At 38.2% G+C, this 21,174-nt stretch overlaps 2 protein-coding genes across 2 annotated transcripts in view; both read left to right on the top strand.

Annotated features, from left to right (window-relative positions):
- Window positions 1–5,424, top strand: part of KIZ (kizuna centrosomal protein) — a 58,409-nt gene extending 52,985 nt beyond the window's left edge. Inside the window, exons 12-13 of the mRNA XM_015827137.1 lie at window positions 1,551–1,594; window positions 4,497–5,424. Of these exons, the coding sequence (XP_015682623.1) occupies window positions 1,551–1,594; window positions 4,497–4,597 (145 nt within the window). The 3' untranslated portion in view covers window positions 4,598–5,424. The remainder of the gene's footprint in view (window positions 1–1,550; window positions 1,595–4,496) is intronic.
- Window positions 5,425–7,625: 2,201 nt separating this feature from the next.
- The window catches only part of XRN2 (5'-3' exoribonuclease 2), a 70,098-nt gene continuing 56,549 nt past the window's right edge, over window positions 7,626–21,174 (top strand). The window contains exons 1-5 of the mRNA XM_015827126.1: window positions 7,626–7,910; window positions 17,888–18,015; window positions 18,093–18,204; window positions 18,710–18,821; window positions 19,285–19,343. Of these exons, the coding sequence (XP_015682612.1) occupies window positions 7,836–7,910; window positions 17,888–18,015; window positions 18,093–18,204; window positions 18,710–18,821; window positions 19,285–19,343 (486 nt within the window). The 5' untranslated portion in view covers window positions 7,626–7,835. The remainder of the gene's footprint in view (window positions 7,911–17,887; window positions 18,016–18,092; window positions 18,205–18,709; window positions 18,822–19,284; window positions 19,344–21,174) is intronic.

The raw sequence follows: 21,174 nt of genomic DNA, 5'->3' as shown, positions 1-21,174 counted from the left end.
AATATTCTTCATTGAAAAGCATGGTAGGGAGATAATTCTTCCTTTTGAGTGGTTTGAGTAGGAATCAATTCCTTATTTAAGCCCTCTTGAATTTCTGGATTCATTTAGCTTCTCCAACTAAGATTTATGTAAATAGTGTAAAAATCCATAAGACAAAGTAATATAATCAGCTTTTGAAGATTGACAAGATATTGTTTCAGTAATAAAGAAGTCATAAAGCTTGTATACAAAATGGTCTTATGTGACATGGCATACTGCTTACTTCTATCTGTGGAAAAAGTAGGCATGTACCAAGCTTCCTTGGAAAATTAACAGAGTTTTGAACTCAGCAGTAGTTTGTGCCCACATCACTTATGGTTAAGAACTCATAAAACAAATTGATAGACGATTTATTATAGAACATTGCAGAAATAATTTTTTAATTATGGAAGATTTTTCCGCAGTCATTTGTTTAACTCTAATTAGATGTTTGTGATCAGAATTATGGCTATACAGAAGTGGCAAAGGAAGACCCGGAGGCTTAAGAAAATAGTCTGAAGTATCACTCATGTTCATAATTTTAATATACCGAATTTGATATATATGTATATGTATACATTTAGTTTATGCTATTTCCTATCTTCCCACTTCATATACATACATCTATGAATATAAGCACTTTTCTTATATCCAAAGAGAAGTTTCTGAATCTAAAAATATGAATTCAGACACTGCTGCACCACTATTGTACAATATGCATTTTTTCGTATGTTAGCCATTATTTATGCAGATATCTTACAATAAGTATGACATTTCTTTCAACAAGCTTATAGCAGTCCTGTGGAAATCTTGAAAAAAGTACATTATTTCAGTTGGACACTTTCATGTAGTGCTCCTGCCATCTGAACACCTAATCAGACAATTTTTTTCCATGATAATCTGTCCCTAATCTGGTCTTTTAGGTCTTCCAACAATGCACTCTTATTTACTGTAAATGAGTCCATCCAAATTATTCATCCTATTCTTCTCTTTCCTTCTAGCTTTTCCAACACTAGACCTCCTGAGAGTTAGGTCTAAGTATAGTATATCCAAAGTAGGATAATTTGAACCTGGTCATTTGTACCTATAGTGAGAATTCTGAGATTATTTGTTCAATGATCTATTTGTTTGTTTTCCTGACTATCCACAGTATTTATAGAAGCTTTCTCCCACATCAACATTCAAAGGCATCAATACTCTTCCTACTCTGGTTCTTTAAATTCCAGCTTCCACTTCCATTGAGCTTTGCAGAGAATATAATTGCTTGCACAAATCTGATCATTGTAGATAAACATACACAAAAATTAATAAAAATCTTAATCCAGAGAAAATGGCAAAATGGTCTGAAACTAGGAATCTTAAACTGTGAAATACAAATATCATTTTGGGTGGGATTGGCTTTGATTAAAACTGAATCCTAACAATGGTGAAGTTTTTAGTTCACTGTTCTTAGAATTCATTCTAATCTTAAGTTATGTCCAAATATATCCACCTGCCCTATATCAGCACTGATATATCTTTTTTTTTTACAGAGATGAAAATCAAAGAGGAATAATATCTACAATAAAATCTAAAGGTACGGCTTTCATCAGTTGTAGTCACCTAACCCAATTCAAGATTTTTTCTGTTTTCCTTCTGGCAATAGAGAATCTTGCTAGGGTTCATGTAGTCCATGTAGTAGCATCTTGGATCTAAGAAGCCTGTAAGAAAGAATGAAAGAACATACATTTGTGCCCTTAAGTCAGTCTTGACTTTTGAGGACTGCCAGGACTAATTTTCTTGGCAATATCTTCAGAAAGGGTGTTTTTCTTCTTTTTGAGCTGAGAGAGAGGTTACCCAGTTGGCAAGGTGGAACTAGAAAAGCAATCTCTCACTTCCTAGCTAGGCACCTTTAATCTCTACACCAAATTACCTTTAGTTATTTGCAAAATAAGTCTTCATTTTGTGATCATGACTGTAAAGAAATCTTGAAAGAGGGCTAATAATTATCTTCATATCTGTGGCATTTACAAAGAGGAGCAAATGGGATCACAGTGATGATGTAAACAGCATTGTGATACAAGATCCATCCCTTTTCTATGTGCATTTCAATACTTATGCCTTCCCCCAATAATAGGCCTTACATTGCAACCTCCTTTCATCATTTTGAAAATAGTGAGACCCTGAAGATGCTGCTTCTTCACATCTTCTGTCAATGACTTCCACATATATTACACATTATATGAAAAAGCACTTCTTTTTTGTATTATACAAACTTAACCTTATCTCTACACTGTAAATCCTAACTCTGTTAACTCAGATGTGAACCCTCCAGAAATTGGATTTCCATTATTTACAAGTGGCCTTTATTATTGAGACTTATGGAGGCCAGAATCCAACATCTGAAGAGCCACAGGTTTCTAGCCATTAATTATAAGGAAAGTGCCTGAGCCAAGTGATTTCTGCATCATTTTTAGCTCTACAGAAGCCTTTTGGAAGATAAGCAGCAGAATATATACCATTCACACTGTGATTGCACTACCTTAAGTTACGTTGATTCTAACTTTTATTCCAGGGGTCTTCAAACTTGGCCATTTTATGACTTGTGGACTTCAACTCCCAGAATTCCTCAGCCAGAGTGCCTGGCTGAGGAATTCTGGGAGTTGAAGTCCACAAGTCATAAAAGGGCCAAGTTTGAAGAGCCCTGTTTTATTCGATTGTCCAAAACCTAAAGTGGCCATAGATCATTCACATTTTCTTCTGAACTTGAATCGTGGGTGAATAACCTTTCTGTATCCAAAAGCCACATTTTTGAGGATAGCAAAACATTAGGGCAGGGGTCTTCAAACTTGGCCCTTTTATGACCTGTGGACTTCAACTCCCCGAATTCCTCAGCCAGGATGCCTGGCTGAGGAATTTTGGGAGTTGGTCCACAAGTCATAAAAGGGCCAAATTGGAAGATCCCTGTATTAGGGCCTTATCCCAAGACCAAGGATAGGGTTTGGAAAAGAGATTGCCTAGTTTTTAACTATGATTATTTTGAGAGCTTATACTATAGTTTTGTTTCATATATCAACATGGTGATAAATGGCATCTTCAGTTTTCAACAATTATGGGAATTCTGAAGGTGCAAAACCAGCACCAGAGGACTGCAAGTGGCCCTCGGCCCACAGATTGTCTTCCTCTATCCCAGGGCTTTTCAACCAGTGGTACGGGTACCATCTGTGGTACATTGGCACCTGGCAGGTGGTACGCGACCATCCTAGAAAAGTGGTAGCGGGGGAGGGATATGAGCTGAACCAGTGGCAGCACCGCACAAGCCTGAGCAAGAGATGGCTGGAGCTGCAGGGCTGTCAGGGCTCAGTGGAAGCGCCAGGATCAGCGCCAGGCTCCAGCTGGAGCTCGGCGCTGATCCTGGCGCTTCCGCTGAGTCCAGAAGAAGCGCTGATCAGCTGGAATGTTGCAGCATTTCCAGAGTCTTGTGATTTACATTCAGATGCTTGGCAACTGATTCATATTTATGACGGTCCCAGTGTCCCAAGATCATGTGAAGTGACCAAAATCTGCTGCAACCACCCAGCAGACGGGGGGAATAAAAACCAAACACCCCCCACCCCACCCTCACTGCCAATCCTCAACAGAAATGCTCACAACAATGAAAACCTCGGACAGGAGGAAGAGCGCCGCCGGGTGGGCAGGCAGGTGTCTTGTTCGGCTGTGCCTTGGGGGGCACTTTTTTCAGTGCCATTGTAACTTTGAACAGTCACTAAGTGAACTATTGTAAGTCGAGGATTACCTGTACTTTATCACTTTTTTCCTTTTTTGGGGGGTCATCAAGTTTTTGACACCTTGCTAGGCGACTGGTGGTACTGTGATATTGCCATATCCTAAAAGTGGTACAATGGGTGAAAAGGTTGAAAAGCCCTGCTCTATCCTAAGCAGAATAACCTGTTTTATTATGTCAATCATAATGTGGATACCATTTTTTGTATACCAAATGCTAATAGTGACAACAGTGGGTAATTCCTGAGAAATTGTCATTGCCCAAAATGGGAAACTTTTTTTTTTTTTTTGCAGTTTCTGCTTCTTCAGGATTAATATGTCTAAGTCTGAGGCTCTCTTGTATTTCTGCTTTTTTAAAATCTCTTTACAAATGATGCTGACAATTGCCTAGTCCCACTCAATTTTTTCACCTGTATTCACTCAAGAAACTTTTTCCCTTTTGTCTTTTGTTTCAAAAAAACAAAGATAAGGAGCCAGAAAAAAATGCTTAATGAAGGTGACAACTTCACAAACCCTTAGATAGGGATGATGAATCAGATGGACCAGGTTCAATCCATAGACCAAAATTTTACAGCTATGATTTCAGTTAAATGGGGGTCATGCAGTATTGAATATCTAGTTGACATTCATTGAAGGCTTAATATTCCCATACTGTATATCATGAGATTTTAAAAGTGTTATGCCTTGTTATTTCTTCCATGTGTTTCCCAATCTAGCTTTTTGGGGTGATTCTGATGACAGCAATTCTGATATTGAAGCAGCCCTACGCCCCCAGGAACACTGTTCACAAGATGGATTCAGTGATTTCTATGACTGAAGACCTAATTTGATACTCACTTACAAACAAATGATAAAAAGCCAGTAGCAATTTTTAAGGGGGAAAGTGGTTTCAGGAAAGGTCAATCTGGAATGGATACCCTGATGGAATGGATATCCTGATGTACCTTACCATTCCAGCCACACCAAATCATTCTCTCTCCTACGTTCACCCAATATTTTTGTGAATGATTATAAGTCTTCTGAAAACCAAACTCAAAGAGCACCAAAATCCCAACAACCTAAGATTTACATCTGGATTTGCTTGAAATCTGAAGTACAAAGAAGAGAAAGGGAGAGTAATTTTGGAGTTGGAAAACTGTAGGCCTTTAATTTATATATTCCTTCCTATACCTGTTCCTTGATCCAATTACTTTGTTGAAAAAAGTGTATTCTTATACTTGAATGGCCTTCAAACTAATGGATCCAGTTCAGGTCAAAGCAACTACGATGTTTATTAATGCCATTATGAATTTTACATTAAATAAAAACAACTGATAGGTTGGGACCTTGTTCATATTTGTAGTTTTAATTGTTTACTACTGCTTGCATCAGGAGGGAAGTTTTTAGTTATGGAAATAGTAGTTAAAAAAATTAAAAGCATGATTAAAAGAGGGATGAGGAAATTTCACAAAAAGAGCAATTGTATGAATAATGGCATTTCTGGCTTAGCTCTATATTTTTTTAGCTATATAAGTAAAGCATATTATTTCAGAAATCAAATTTGTAAACGTGTCTTCTTACCCTTAGTTTAGCTTGGACAACGCAAGATATTATATTTGTTGTCTTTTTATACTCCCAATAAAATGTACTGCTGAAAACCTGGAAGAAACTGTTCTCATCTTTGTTTATATTTTGAAATTGATAACAATGATCATTAAATAATCCTTGCACATTGAAATAAACAGGATCTTGACAGTCAAAAAAGATTTGTTCTGATCCAGCAATTCATTGTAAGCTATGGTATTAAGTATTTGTCTCATGCAAGACTGGTGATTGAGTTACAGAACAGTTTGCAATCTTATTTTTGTCTTCAAAGTGTTTTACAAACATGTCACACTGAACTACTAAGGATTCTATTAGACCAGCGGTTCTCAACCTATGGGTCGCGACCCCATTTGGGGTCGATCGACCATTTCACGGGGGTCGCCAAGCAAGGCTGTTCGCCATTTTTTTTCCCTTTTCTGGCGGGTGCCTTACCTCCCTTGAGCTGGGCCAGCTGGTGGTCGGCCTGCTGCTTGCCAGCTACGCCTCGGCCGGCGCAGGGGGCAGAACCACGCATGCGCAGTGCTCCCGGGCAGGGAAAGTCCTTGACTTACGACCGGTTTAGTCCTCGACTTACGACCGGTTTAGTCCTCGACTTACGACCGGCTTAGTCCCCGACTTACGACCGGTTTAGTCCTCGACTTACGACCGGTTGGGGGTCGCGGCATTAAAAAGGTTGAGAACCACTGTATTAGACCATTCCCCAAGCAAGAACCTCTAGAGTAGACTTTGGGCCCTCACAAAGCCTCCACTGGATGGAATAAAGTAGATACAAGTTCCCTTGATTTATATTGCTTAGTGACCATTCAAACTTATTACAAAGGTACTTATGACCCAGTTCCAAAGTTCTGATGGCTGGCCCCAAATGGTCACATGACCTTTCATTAGCAACAGCCCACAGTTAAAGCCATTTTGCAGCATCCCACAATTTATGTTGTTGCCAAAACCCAGCATTTACTTCCAGGTTTTGGATAAAAATGTCTCATAGCAAACAATGGATTTGTTTAATGACTGCAGTGTTCACTTAACGACTACCACCCAAAAAGCCATAAAATTGGGTTGGTCATGTGATAATTTATAGGCTCCATTACAGTTGAAAGTTTAAGATTACCTAGACACTGGTAGAAGAAAACATTTATTTTTTGCCTGTATCACTGCCATAGATTAGGCTTGATAATCAGATGTTACTAATATTTGATCAGATTAAAGATGAATTTTCCATTTCCTAGTAATCCCTGGTTTATTTCATAGGCTTGAGTGTTCACTCTGAATGACTTCTGCTGGGAGAAAGCATTCATCTTCCCCTCTTCAGCTAAAATTTAGTGTTTATAAAGATCAAGGGAGAGAAGTAATTTAAACACACGGATGGTCAATAGCCTTTTGATTTACAAGATCTATTGTTTCATTCTCTCTAAATGATAGTAGAGAAATAGGAAAACCCCTTCATCTAGTGATTACCTGGAGTTTGGCAGTCCATATCTGACTACCCTAACTAATCACAACATATATGCAATATGCCAGTTAATTTATTGTATATATAACATGAAATAAGATGTGCAAATCAAGCAACTGAGATTTCTCTGCCCTACAATGGACTCTGTGATGGACTAAGTCAATGGATAGTATTTCCCCCTTAAATTAAATGAATTTGATTAACTGTTTAATCAAATGGACTGTTCCCACGATGTGCCCAATGTCTCCCTGCCCACTACAAACACAAATAATGGAAAGGACACCATGTTAATTCGTTAGTAGGTCTCTTGTCCATTCTAGCAAAGCTCTTTCTACAAAAACTCCAGCCTGGGAAGATTCCGATACAGATCTTGAGTATGCAAAAAAAAAAAAAGTGTTTTATCATTGAATCGGATTCCTTCAATGAACACACAATACATCAGCCTTCTACAATCCGGTTCCATGTCAGATGTGTGGAACCTCCATACCAAAAATTCCAATGGATGGGTAAAGAAAGTCACTTCACTTGCGGGCCGTCGGACTGACGAAGGGTACAATCTAGTGGGCTACAGCTTCAAATACGGAGTTCAAATATGCCAAATTCGGATGGAGGGAGGGAGCGCCAGTTGGTAAAAATTAGAAAAAACAGTTTTTGAACAAGCAAAAGAGAGCACAAATAAAATGACGGGTATGCTGGCGATTTCCCCAAAATGTCCTCCAACCGATATTATTCTCACTAAATTTACTAGCTATCAATGAGTACCCAAGGCAGCCCCCCGCCTTCGGCCGCCGCGAGACAGCCCAGCTCCTCCAGCAGCCACTCGAAACCGAAACCGCTTTTCCATTCACTTCGGCCAAGCAGGGGAGTTGGAGAAATTACGTCATTGGCCACGTTCCCCTACGCGCTGCGCAGTTCCGTCTTTTTTTACCCATCGTACTAGGGGTGACCCGGTGACCCGGACATCTTTCGTCGCCGGTTTTGTCGAGGAAAGGTCTGCGCACCCAAGGGTCCGGAGCGACTAATGGGGGTCCCGGCGTTTTTCCGGTGGCTGAGCCGCAAATATCCCTCCATCATCGTGTCCTGCACTGAGGAAAAGGTGAGCGAGAAAAAAAAGGGCGTTTGGCGGGACGGCCGCTGGCGCTGCGTGGCCGCGGCTTTTGGAGCCCGCGTTGCTTGGGCCCGGAAAAAAAAAAAAAAAAAAAAAAAAGGACGGAAGAGCTGACGGATCTCTCCCGACTTGTTATTTCTCTCGCGAGATGTTATTACGTCTGGGGAGAACGGGCTTTTCCAACTTAAATATAGCGCTTTCGGCCGATTGTAATATGTGCATGTTGATGAGCCAGGAGATTAAAATCAGGGGCTTGTAGGACATTTTGATAAAATATGATTCATAGAAAATAATTGTTTAGGTTGATTGCTAGCTTTATTGAATCCGGTTCAGTTTGGTAAAGCCAATGCTCTAAATAGAATGGATAGCTGAATAGGCACATGTACCACTTAATTTTTGCACATATATGAATAATTGCCTTCTACACACTTGCTTCATAACTGTCAATCCTATTAATAAAATGCTGCTGCTTAAAGTGTTGCACTGTAAACTTTCCAGGTTAAGCCTGTTACGAAACATTCTATTCTTTGTTCTTGCTTTCGTAAAAGCCTGGCACAACAGTTTGGTTAGCCCAGTAATAAAATAAGAGTTGGAAGGAATCATTTATGTCGTCAAGCCCGCTTCTCTCCAATGTTAATCCAATAAGATCAGACTAGCAGTGGAGAGTAGAATGTTTTTCTTAGTTTGTAACTGAAATCTGCTGACTTAAAGCTATTTTTCCATGTTCTGTAAGCTGTGAGAATATGGGACAGGTATGTTTGTTTTGTACTTGAAGAGTGCTCTTACGTTTTTCTCAATAGTGATTTTTTCAAGGCTTAACAGAGTTCCTTCAATCTTTTCAGATAGGATTTATTTCATAGTCTGATCATTCTTACCTGTCTTTGTATCTATCCTAATTTCTTAGAATCCTTAAAGTGTGAATCCAAGAATTATATTCAGTATGCAGGGGCAACTTAGTGGGACCGTTGGAGGTCATGTAGTCTAGCCCCCTACTTAGGCAGGAAACCCTATACCAGGGGTGTCAAACTCAATTTCATTGAGGGCCGCATCAGCATTGCGGTTGCCCTCTGGGGGGGGTGGCCTACTGGGTGGGCGTGGATGGAGTGGGTGTGGCCAGCTCTACATCATTTGCGTCAAGAGTGCCTGTGGGGGCCTGGACAGGAGTGGGACAGATCTGAGGGTGTCTGGCAGAAAGGGATGGGATCAGGGCAGAGCCCATCAAGCCAGATATGTGAAGTAGGCGAGGGCCATTTTCTGGCCACTTCCAGGCGATGGTGCATTTCTTCATTCCTCATAAAGGGTAACACCTCCCCAGCATGCACCCAGGGGACAGGGCTGACGCGGAAGGGGCTGGTTCCTTGCTGTTTCCAGACAGCCTTGTGGAGCTAAGACTGAATGCATTTCAGCATAGATGGCCACCACAAAATTGCACATTGGCTCCCGGCTGGCCTGGGCCAGGGCCAAGACAGCAGGGGCCGTTCCCTCACTGTTTCCAGGATGGCTTCGCGGGCCACATGAAACCACTTCGTGGGCCGCATCCGGCCCCCGGGCCTTGTGTTTGACATGTCTGCCCTATACCATTTCAGACAAATGGTTGTTCAATCTCTTCTTAAAAACTTCCAGTGTTGGAGCATTCACAACTTCTGGAGGCAAGTTGTTCCATTGATTTATTGTTTTAGCTGTCAGGAAATTTCTCCTTAGTTCTAGGTTGCTTCTCTCCTTGATTAGTTTCCATCCGCTGCTTCTTGTCCTGCCTTCAGGCGCTTTGGAGAATAGCTTGACTCCCTCTTCTATGTGGCAGCCCCTGAGATATTGGAACACTGGTATCATGTCCCCCCTCGTCCTTCTCTTCATTAAACTAGACATACCCATGATTTAGAAAGTATGTTAATGTTGATACAATCTAAAAATGCATTTATCTTCTTTATTTATTCATTCAATTTGGAAACATTGAATGGATTTTTATTTCAGTTAGAATTACTGAAACCAGATGTTCCCATTCTGTATCTATCTAACTGGTTTCTTAAATGCATAACTTTATGTGGTATTTTTAGGCTATATATCTAAGATATCGTAATTTTGAATTTTCTTCTCCTCTTACAAGGAGTTAGCTATCCTGATCACCATTATATTATCTGCAAATCTGATAAATATTCCCTTCATCTCCTTATACAGATAATAAAAGATTTGGGAATGCAGAGTCCAGGCATGAATCTTTTGATACTGAATACCTTCCTCCTTACAATGAATATGGACTTTGTTTTAACACATTTATACAGGTAGTCCTCAACTTATGTCCATTTGTTTAGTGACCATTCACACTTGTGATGGCACTGAACAAGGGGAACTTACAACAGATATTTGGAGTTTTGGCTGTCTCAGCAACACATAATCATGTAATCACAATTTGATATCTTCCCTGTTGGCTTCTCACAAGCAAAGTCACTGAGGAAACTGGCAGGAAGTCAGAAGTCATGGTCACACGAGGTCCTTGCTTAATGACAACTAGGACTGCCAGAACTGCTATCACTAAGTGCCACAATCACAGGCAATCATTTTTTGTGACTCGGTCACTTAGCAATGTCAATTCTGGTTCCAGTTGTTAAGGACTACCTGTAATTATTTCTGGTACAACATTGTTTTCAAAGTGCTTGCAGATCGATTACATTACAATATGTTTTGCAGTCCTCTCATCTTTTCTGTTCCACTTTTAGCATGTGTGCTACGAAAGTGAACAACTGTGATCTTCCCAGGCTATTGATTAATCTGTAGTTTCTTCATCTAGCATTTTTTCCAGAGTATCATAAAAATAATAATTTAAGAGCACAAAAAAACTGGATTTGAAGGTTTAAACACTTTCAAAGTAATCAGATATTCCCTGCTATCAATCTCTAGCTTATAAGTCAGCTCAGTTTCCCTTAAAATCAAGAACTCCACAAGTAGTCACTTTCCCTTGGTATTTCTGTTTCTTCCACTTCATTGACCAACTGTTCCCTATTGGTTATGCTTAATTGAAGGATAGTTGAACCTGTCATATATTCCACCATTCAATGAATGAGAAGATGTCAGCCAGACAAGTATTAGTCTGGAAGAACTAGAGTTGTTTCCCAAAAATATTGGAGTAATTAAGGATTACATCGCTATGATATCAAACCCTTTTGAATTATCTGCAGTTTGCTTCTGGAACGGATATTGTCAGAACAAATGAATAGTCAGTGGTACAAAGTTGCTGCTTTTATTTCTTCTTCAATTTATTTTAATATAAATGCTCATAACAGTGCCACTAAGTGGGAGTTCTATGTGAAGTAGATTTTTTAACATATAATAACATCCTTCATCCAATCTATTGTTTTTGCTCCTTTTAAATATGTGTATTATTTAATTGCAATATTCCAATTATATATTCATCCCACAATGTCTCTTGTCTCATCTATTAAAATGTATTTACAGGTATATTCCTTTGATATTTCCTGTGCCCTGAACATTAGTTTATAGTCAATAAAGGCCATGGAGTCAATACCCTTCTGACTGTTTTTTTGAGTGGGCTTTAATACAGTAGTTTGCAGTCCTTTATTCATTTTAACCCAGATACTTTATATCAGGGGTATCAAACTGCCCGCCTGTGGGCCGGACGCATCACGTGGAAGCCGCGCCCACCCCATTGCTGGCAATGGCAAAACCGGCCCGATACGTTGTGACGTCGCGAACTTGGCATGCCTGCTTTATATAGTATTACCAAGATTACTTGCTTGGATTTCTGTACATGCATACTTTTAATGTACAGTGCAAGTTTTCCCTCTCTGTAGTCTACTCTGAGTAGATTGTATCCTTTCATTATTCTTATCATAGGAGTCATTAATCCAAGTCATGTTTATCTTCCTGTGCTATAAATGTTAGTCATAGAATGGGATATGAGTTCCCATTCTATGAGTTCACAGTTTCAATAATTTAAATTTTAAAAGGTAGAGAAGGAAAGGCTATGGTATATTAAATTAATATCAGAAACTCATTTTGTATAAACTGCTTTGCAAATTGGAGTAAAATACTGCAGAGATTTTAATGTAAGAACAGTGGTAATACACGTGAATGACTGAGACCTGTAGTCACTTTATGTCTTGACTTACAAGAATTTCACAGTCACATGCTGCTATTATATATGAAAATCTCATAATGAAGTTGATTTGTGAATAAAATATGAAAATCCCACAGACAAGATAGAAGATTCAGCATGGCAGAAAGAATTCCGCCCCATCAAGAAAGTGTATCATTTGTATGATGATGTCATATGTTTTAAAAATCATTGCTTGATATTTGTGCCAGTATGTTACTTTAAAAATCATGCAAAGTTGAGGGTAAAATAGCTTAATTTTACTAAGGAAAATCAGTCTTGTACAAAGATATGAGTAGGAATTGGTGCAGCTAACTATCTTTCACTTGCTTGATTTAGTTTTTAGGACTTACAGGTCACTTTATTCACCTGATTTCAAGTGATGTTCAACTCCACAATATATAACTGGGATTAAAAAGAATAAAAATATTGAGTAATAGTAAATGGGGAAAATGCATCATGGCCTTAATTTCATCAAAATTCATAATAGCATACCCTTTTAAGCAAACAGAATATTTCTTATATTATTACATTGGTTTGTCACACAGACAGATGTACATACTGGATTTGTCATTTGACTGCTGATGAATATACACATACAATTTACAAGTAGAATTCAGTGTAACTAATAACATATTCAGGTAATGACATCAAATATTATTAGTATTTATAGTATTATAAAAAATAGCAAAGAATACATAATGAAATTGAAATGCCTCCAAAAATATGACTGTAGTGAAAAGGCCATATGTTAGGAGGGTATCTGGACTACATGGTTGTGGAGTTTTTGATTTTAAGAGAAACTGAGCTGACTAATAAGCTAGAAATTGATTGCAGGGAATATCTGATTACTTTGAAAGTGTTTAAATCTTCAAATCCAGATGCAGTACTAGTAATACCATACAATCTTGTATAATGTTGTAAGAACCCCTAAATAGATTCAAACCCATCTGAGCTATTGCTATCTGAATCCTCATGTACTGTATTGCAAAATTTTATCTATTTATAAAAGTTTGTGAGGTGTCATGACATCCATGTTATCATTGGGCACTATATAGATACCACAACTAAGGTTAAAAAAAATCCTTTCCCCATGCCTAGTTCATGAATACTGGGTATTGGGTTGCACACTGGAGTTTACAACAGCAAACTCTTCATAAAGTTTGAAGTTCAGTATTGCATATGAAGTTTAGAAATTAAATAGTTCAGTATTTGTCTAAAATGAGCTTATTTCTTTATACAAATATCTTAATGTTCTTCCTTTTCTAATCACGCTAATGAGTTTCCGCATCCCAATTCCAAATGATTTGCAATTTATTCCTCTTGGTAGTTAGAGTTAGTCTGTTCAGTCAGAGTAGACATTCAGAATTTTCAAAGGATACTCTATATAAGAGTTATTGTCAGTGCCCAACTACACATGCATTTTTTAAATGAGAATAAAGAGCAAACAATCAGAATTATCAGTTATTAGCATGCTAATAATTGGGTTCTGCGACTAGGCAAGGCTACCATCTCCCTGAAAATATCACTGCCTAAGTATAAATGAACTTGTCCATCTGTATTTCTACCAACCAAAACTATTTGTGTTTGAACAAATTTGGTTTATACTTTACAGTGCACTGCTAGTCAGACAATGCTACTGATTTTTAATGTGCCAAATTGAGCAGACTATGACACCTATACAATACATTTTAAAGACTATTCTCTATCAGCTGAAAGACAAACATCTATGTAGGAAAGCTACTAGTGAAGCTTTGAATAAGTTATGGGTCTGAGGAGATCATGACACATTTCATTTTATCAAAATCTTTTGATTCTAGCTATTTCAAAGGGCTATGAGCATCTAGAAACTAAAAACAGAGTTAAGGAAATACTTGAATCAGAGGAATTAATGGATGTCCTTTTTCAAAAAATTTGTGTACCTGGAGTCCTTAGTACTTTTCTGAGCTTGGTTGTTTCTTGCAAACTTTCATACCCAAACTAGGTAACATAATTAGTGCAAGAAGTGCTCTCTTTTTATATACTAGTGCAGTGGTTCTCAACCTCTGGGTCGGGACCCCATTTGGGGTCGATCGACCATTTCATGGGGGTTGCCAAGCAAGGCTGTCCGCCATTTTTTTGTCCGCCATTTTTTTCCCCTTTTCCGGCGGGTGCCTTACCTCCCTTGGGCTGGGCCAGCTGGTGGTCGGCCTGCTCCGTTTCTGCCGCTTGCCAGCTACGCCTCGGCTGGCGCAGGGGCGGAACCACGCATGCGCGACGCTCCCAGGCAGGGAAAGTCCTCGACGTACGACCAGTTGGGTAGTCCTCGACTTACGACCGGTTTAGTCCTCGACTTACGACCGGTTGGGGTCGCGGCATTAAAAAGGTTGAGAACCACTGTACTAGTGGCTTGCCCTGTCAATATTGGTGGGAGTGTTCTTGGTAGTTCCTTGACTAGGGTGTTCTTTACTGTTAGCTTATTTGTCTGAGTTGGTAATTCCTTGATTGGGGTATTGTTTACTACTTAATTATTGGTCTAATATTAATCTTGGTGTTAATCTCTGCTTATCTGGGTGTTGATTGCTGGCAAGGAGGTGTTTTGGTCTTTCTGTTTCCTGATTGGCTTTTTTGATTGTCTGTTTTGAATGGTATGTAAATGTCATTTATCTCTGTGTGCCTGTTGTGGGCTCATTTGTCTGAGTACCAGGCTTCCACTAGTTCTCTAGCATTTTTGGACTTTTGCTGCAAGATTAAGGAGTTTTCAACATGTCTTCTAATTTGCTACTTGGTGTTCATGCATGCACTATGCTAGTCTTCTGCCTGCTTGTCCTACTTGGGTGGTGTGAGTGGTTTTACAATAGAGACTTGTGTTTCTAATTTGCCATCGTTGCCTCTATTGATAGGGATATCCAGGAAGGGTTTTGTGTTGTTGTTTTCTTCCCTTGTGAATTTTATTTCTTTGAAGATGTTGTTGATAGTTCTGGGAATATTAACATAATATGTTAACATGATAACGTTATCTCTGAGTCATCTCAGAGTTGTGTGTCAATTGAAATGAATCTAGATAAAAGTGTCTATGCTAGAGCTTGTCATTTACCAACTGCTTGAGTATTTGCCAAGAAAGAATATATTAGCTATTAATCTATAACTCTCCTCTGGATCAATAGCAATTTAATTGCTACCTTCTTTTAAATAAGCTCATATTCAATCCTTTTATAAACAATATATATCATGTCCCATACCCACTACTCATCTTTTTGTTAAAGAAATTTGCCCAGCAATCAGCAAACATATCATACTACTAAGGGTTCCAGCTATATGTATTTTATGATTATTAGAAAGGCTTCAGACCATTTTGAAAAGCTTTGTTGAATAATACTGAAAGCACACAAAACCTATGGGGGGAAAAATAATCTTCAATACTATAACATAGACTCAGTAAAGAGCTCTTGTGTTTGGTTAATTTCATCATAAATCTTTGTCCCATATAAATTTTTCTTTTAATTTTTTTCATTGCCCTAATACAGGCATGTCAAACTCACGACATATCACGACTTTTTCCCCATTGCCGGCAATGTGGTGGGCAGAGTTTCATCGTGATGCATCCGGCCTGTGGGCCAGCAGTTTGACATGCCTGCCCTAATATCTAGGTTAATCCAAGGAACTTCACGGGCTTTATTCAGTATCAGTTGTTGGTTATTATACCATCAGCTGCTTGTGAGATGTCAATATTCAGCGTATTAGGTGATCCATTATTTTTGGGGAATTAGAAATAGACCTCTCACCCCTGGAGTTAGATAACATTGAAAATGTTGTTGCTTTAGAAGTTAAGATATGAACAAAGGTTGTATTATATGTTAGGATCTAAACAAATGAAATCAGATTACAGGATACATACTCTGCTTAACCTTATAAAATCGATTCTGATGAACTGAAATGTTTTATAGTGGAATGGACTTCCTTATAAAGTGGTGGAATTTCTTTTATTATACTCTTTAAAATAGATGATCACCTAGGCTTTATCTGGGAACACTGTAATAGTAGATTTCCTGTATTGGAATGATTTGAATGAGATGAGACAACTGAAATACAGCTTTATAACCATGAAAATGAAGCTGACAAAAACTGATCTAGAAACCACTTGCTACTTACTGTCTGGCTGATAAAATCAAATCAAGCAGGTCTTGCTACATTAATTAAACCAATGGTGTGTTGAGACTGCATTTTAGACTATTCTGAAAGTCCTCAACATCAAATCCATGACCATCCAGTCAGCTGAAGCAGGGATGAACATTTGAGTTCATATTAGTAAAATTGCCCTAATATTGCTCTTGCACACATTTCAAGATACAGATACTCATAACTGTCATTCAAATGTAAACCCTGGAAAAGGAGAACATATAACTTCAATAACCAGCTACTGCTGAACCAAAGTTACAACAAAATAGTAAACTAATACACATTAAACTAATTAAACTTTTCAGCCTTCCCTGTCTCTGCAGGGAGCTCAGGAGTGGAAGATGAAAGAGTAAAACATGGGCTTTTATTCATGCTTATAGATACAAAAACAATCTATTTTAGAACCTAAATAGAGAACATTAAAATTCAAATTCACAAACATGATTCTTGGGGGAATGTGTTCTAATATTCAGCATGTTAAAATCTGACATTATGACATATGAAGGTTTGTTTATTCTTATAAATAAATTCCCAGAACATGAATACCCTAATAGGAATATAGCAGTAGTAGTAATTTTAAGTTGGGTTCCATACTCAGCTTTCTTGGCTACAAAGTACTTTATTAGACTCTGAGACAATTCCAGGAAAGACTAATTTCTAATTTAGGTTATCGTACAAAGATATGTGAGATTGCAGATAGAAATCTCTTCAGTGACGAATAAACATCTACAAATTTGGATGTTCCAGTAATATGTATTATTATGAATTAGTAGTATAAAACTTCTGTTAGATTTAAGAAACATGCTAATCTGAGTGCTGCTGTTACTAATCTGAGTATTGCTGTTTTTATTGACACTATGCAAATCCTTAGAAGTACGTTACTGTAAGTAAAGAGTGCATATGAAGCACTTTTATTTGAATAATTAAATCTGATTTTTTTCAAAGTTTATGGTGCTGCTTTAGGAGTGTGTGGATATGTGTGTCTATGTACACATCTAATGTGCTTCTCTGGAACAAAGATTATATATGAAATACTAGCTTGTGTTATACTATATATGTGTTCCTTTAAAATGGTCATAGTCTGGATATAAAATATTTTTATGTTTTAAAATCATGATTTACCAGGAGAACCAGTCTGATCTAATGGTTAAAGCACCAGGATACAAACCAGAAGACTGCTCTAGTCCTGCCTTAGGCATGAAAGCCTATCTGACTTTGGACCAGACATTCTCTCAGCCCATAACATCAGGTTTAGGCAGCAAACCAATCAGTCAGTTCCTGTTGCAATCAAATGATCAACACTCAAGTGATCCGAAAAAAGTGGACCTGCATTGTACTAGGAAGAATATATAAAAATGTCCTTCCTTATGGGTTGTACATCTTCCTCAATCTTGGCCTAGGAAGATAGTTGGCCTAGTTAAGATAGGGTTAAGCGAGTAATCAGCCCAGAATTATTATATTCCCACAATTAATCTAAGTCCAACCCTCTTGAATTCTGTTAACTCCTATCTAGCGCCAGTTTAGTACTGAATGTTAGTTGACTAGATTCTTGCGTATAGGCTTGAGCAATAAATCTTTTTAACTGCAACTTAGAGTATGGTCCTGATTATGTCTGACAACTTGGTTTTCTTGAATATGGTTTATTTTCTTGAAATATGATTATACTATTTCAGAATCACCTGTCATTTATTGTTTGCAGGCTAAAGAATGTAATGGTATTAAAATTCCAGTTGACACCAGTAAGCCGAATCCCAATGAAGTGGAATTTGATAATTTATACTTGGATATGAATGGCATTATCCATCCTTGTACACATCCTGAGGACAAGTGAGTGGCATTTTTATTTAAATAAGGAGTCAGCATTTGTGGTATTTGAAATATTAATGTGATACCTTACACTGCAGGCCAGCACCCAAAAATGAAGATGAAATGATGGTTGCAATTTTTGAGTATATTGACAGGCTATTCAACATTGTGAGACCAAGGAGACTTCTCTACATGGCAATAGATGGAGTGGTAAGTATAAAACAAATTATTCAGTTTTTTTAAAAAAAATCACAATAGTATGAGACTTAGCAAAAATAATTCTTTGCAAAATGGGATTTTAACATTAATTTAATGTTTATTTCATTTATATTAACTAGCAAATATCAATACTTCAGTACATGTGACAAAACCTTGAGGCACAGTGGACTACAATGAAAGCATATTTCATTATTACACATTTATTTATGGAGATTGTACATGTGGGAAAGTCAGTAATAAATACAATTTTTCTCATTTAACAATCATATAAAATAAAATTAATATTGTATATTTAGTAGTACATTAAAATTTCCCAGAATTGTTCATAGTGTAGCGATCTATAAATATTGCTGTATGTGTGTGAATGTATGTGTCTGTGTAATTTGTATGTAAACTTTCAAATATAGTGATACAATCTAAACTTCATAGTTTAATAAGAAGACAAAAAGTAAGAAAAATGTCATTTAAATTGTTAATGCTAATACTCTTCTTCTAGGCTCCCCGGGCAAAGATGAATCAACAGAGATCCAGAAGATTCAGAGCATCAAAAGAAGGAATGGAAAGTGTAGAAGAGAAGCAGAGAATTAGACAAGAAATTATGGAGAAAGGTAAATTGATAATCTAATATTTTTCATTAATAAGTAATTTGAAGAAGGGGTTCTTTCCTGCTTTTTATTGCCCTTACTTATTCTTGTATCTAGTAAAGCAAAATAGTCATGCAAATGCATGATTGATTGAGTTGCACAGTTTCTGTGTTATCTTTATTCACAAGATTCTGTTAAGTGTATTCTAATTTACACTTGAAATGCCGTGCCTGGAATTCTTTGTCAGCTTATCTTGAGAGAAAACCCACCAAATAGTAAATAAATTTTTATTGAGTAAATAGCTAGATTGGATTAGAACCATTATCATAAGTGGTCATCAGATCGAATTGTGAATTCCAGAATAGTTATCAGTAAAGTAAAATGCTATGGGTTAAAAATTAATGATATGAAATATATGTCTGTCTTCTTCTATCTCATAATTTTGCCTGTTACACTAGTCTTCAGTTCTGTTACATGTTTTTTAAAGGTGGCTTTCTACCTCCAGAAGAAATTAAAGAAAGATTTGACAGCAATTGCATAACTCCAGTAAGTAGAACTACTATTATCTCCCAAACTGAGATTGGACATAGCTTTGGTCACAGTCTATTGGTTGATTAAGTACTGCTTGACAGTGGGTTTATAACTGTCATCTCAGACTCTGATTGCAGGTTAATATCTAGCAAATATTTTTGTGAAGACTGTTGGCATTTCCAGAGGATGAAGATGCCACCTAAAATGCTACATTACAAAACTAATTAGAAAAAATCTTCAGGAGTTCAGGATGCTACTTTGATTGCAGTAGTAGCAGTGTCAGGTCTAAGTAGAAACTTGTAGCAAGACATAAATGGAAGAATAAAATGTCAAAATATATACCGTATTTTCCGGCGTATAAGACAACTTTCTAAACCCTGAAAATCTTCTCAAAAGTCGGGGGTCGTCTTATACGCCCAGTCTTATACGCCGGAAAATACGGGTATTCTATTTTATTCCTTTTAAGCTGAGGACGCGATGGGGGCGGCGGCCGGGAGCCGCTGCCTCCTGTCCTGCTCCCCCTCCCTGAACGCGATGGGCGGCGGCTGGGAGCTGTTGCCTACCGTCCTGCTCCCCGTCCCTGCCCGTTCAGCTGAGGACACGATGGGGCGGGGGTCGCTGCCTCCCATCCTGCTCCCCACGCCCATTCAGCTGAGGACGCAGCGGCCAGGCTGGGGGCGGCGTAGACTCCCGACGATGCTGCAGTGGCCGCTGCCGTGCCGCCGCCACTGGAGCTGCTGCCTCCCGTCCTGCTCCCCCTCCCCGCCCGTTCGGCGCCGTCTGCCTTTCATTCTCTCTCTCTCTCTCTCCTAACCTGGAGGGAGAGAGAGAAAGAGAGAAAGAGGAAAGAAAGAGAAGAGAAGAGAGAGAGAGAAAGAGGAAAGAGAAAGAGAAAAGAGAAAGAGAGAAAGAGAGGAAAGGGAAAGAGAAAAAGAGGAAAGAGAAAGTTAGAGGAAAGAGAAAGGAAGAGAAAGAGGAAAGAGAAAGTTAGAGGAAAGAGAGAAAGAGAAAGAGAAGAGAGGAAAGAGAAGAGAGGAAAGAGATAAAGAGGGAGAGGAAAGAGAGAGGGGGAGGGGAAAGAGAAAAAGGAAAGAGAAGGAGAGGAAAGAGAGAAAGAGAGGAAAGAGAAAGAGGGAGAGGAAAGCGAAAATGAAGAAAGAGAAAAAAGATTGAGAAAAGAGAGAGGAAAGAGAGAAAGGAAAGAAGAGAAAAAGAGGAAAGAGAGGAAAGAGAAAGAGAGGAAAGAGAAAGAGGAAAGAGAGAGACAGAGAAAGAGAGGAAAGAGAGAGAAAGTTAGAGGAAAGAGAGAAAGAGGAAAGAGAAAGAAAGAGGAAAGAAAGGAAAGAGAGAGAGAGGAAAGAGAGACAGAGAGAGAGACCCTTTTGACATCTAAAATAAAGATAACACTGCATATATCCTTTTTTATCTTTATTTTATATATACACACACACACACACACATATCATAAAGGTAAAAAAGGATATATGCAGTCTTATCTTCATTTTAGATATCAAAAGGGTTTTGCGGCTCCCAGTGTTTTGTTTTTGGTGGGAAACGTGTCCAAGTGGCTCTTTGAGTGTTTTGGGTTGCCTACCCCGATATAGCCCAAACTCTATATTTTAACTGGAAAAGTTGGGGGTCGTCTTATACGCCCAGTCGTCTTATACGCCGGAAAATATGGTATCTCTAAGTGCACTTGTGCTGTTTTTTCTCTATCTCTAAATTTAGTGTGCATAATATAACTAAAATTCTTCTTACGTGCATTTCTCTCCTTCCCTTGCCATATGTTTGCTAAGAACTACATGAAAGGGCAAAGTCATCCAAAAGACAATAATGCTTTTGAGAA

This window comes from Protobothrops mucrosquamatus, unplaced genomic scaffold (assembly GCF_001527695.2).
Source record: "Protobothrops mucrosquamatus isolate PMUCROS unplaced genomic scaffold, P.Mucros_1.0 scaffold_213, whole genome shotgun sequence".
NCBI lineage: Eukaryota > Metazoa > Chordata > Lepidosauria > Squamata > Viperidae > Protobothrops > Protobothrops mucrosquamatus.
This window is presented reverse-complemented; position numbering and strand designations above follow the sequence as displayed.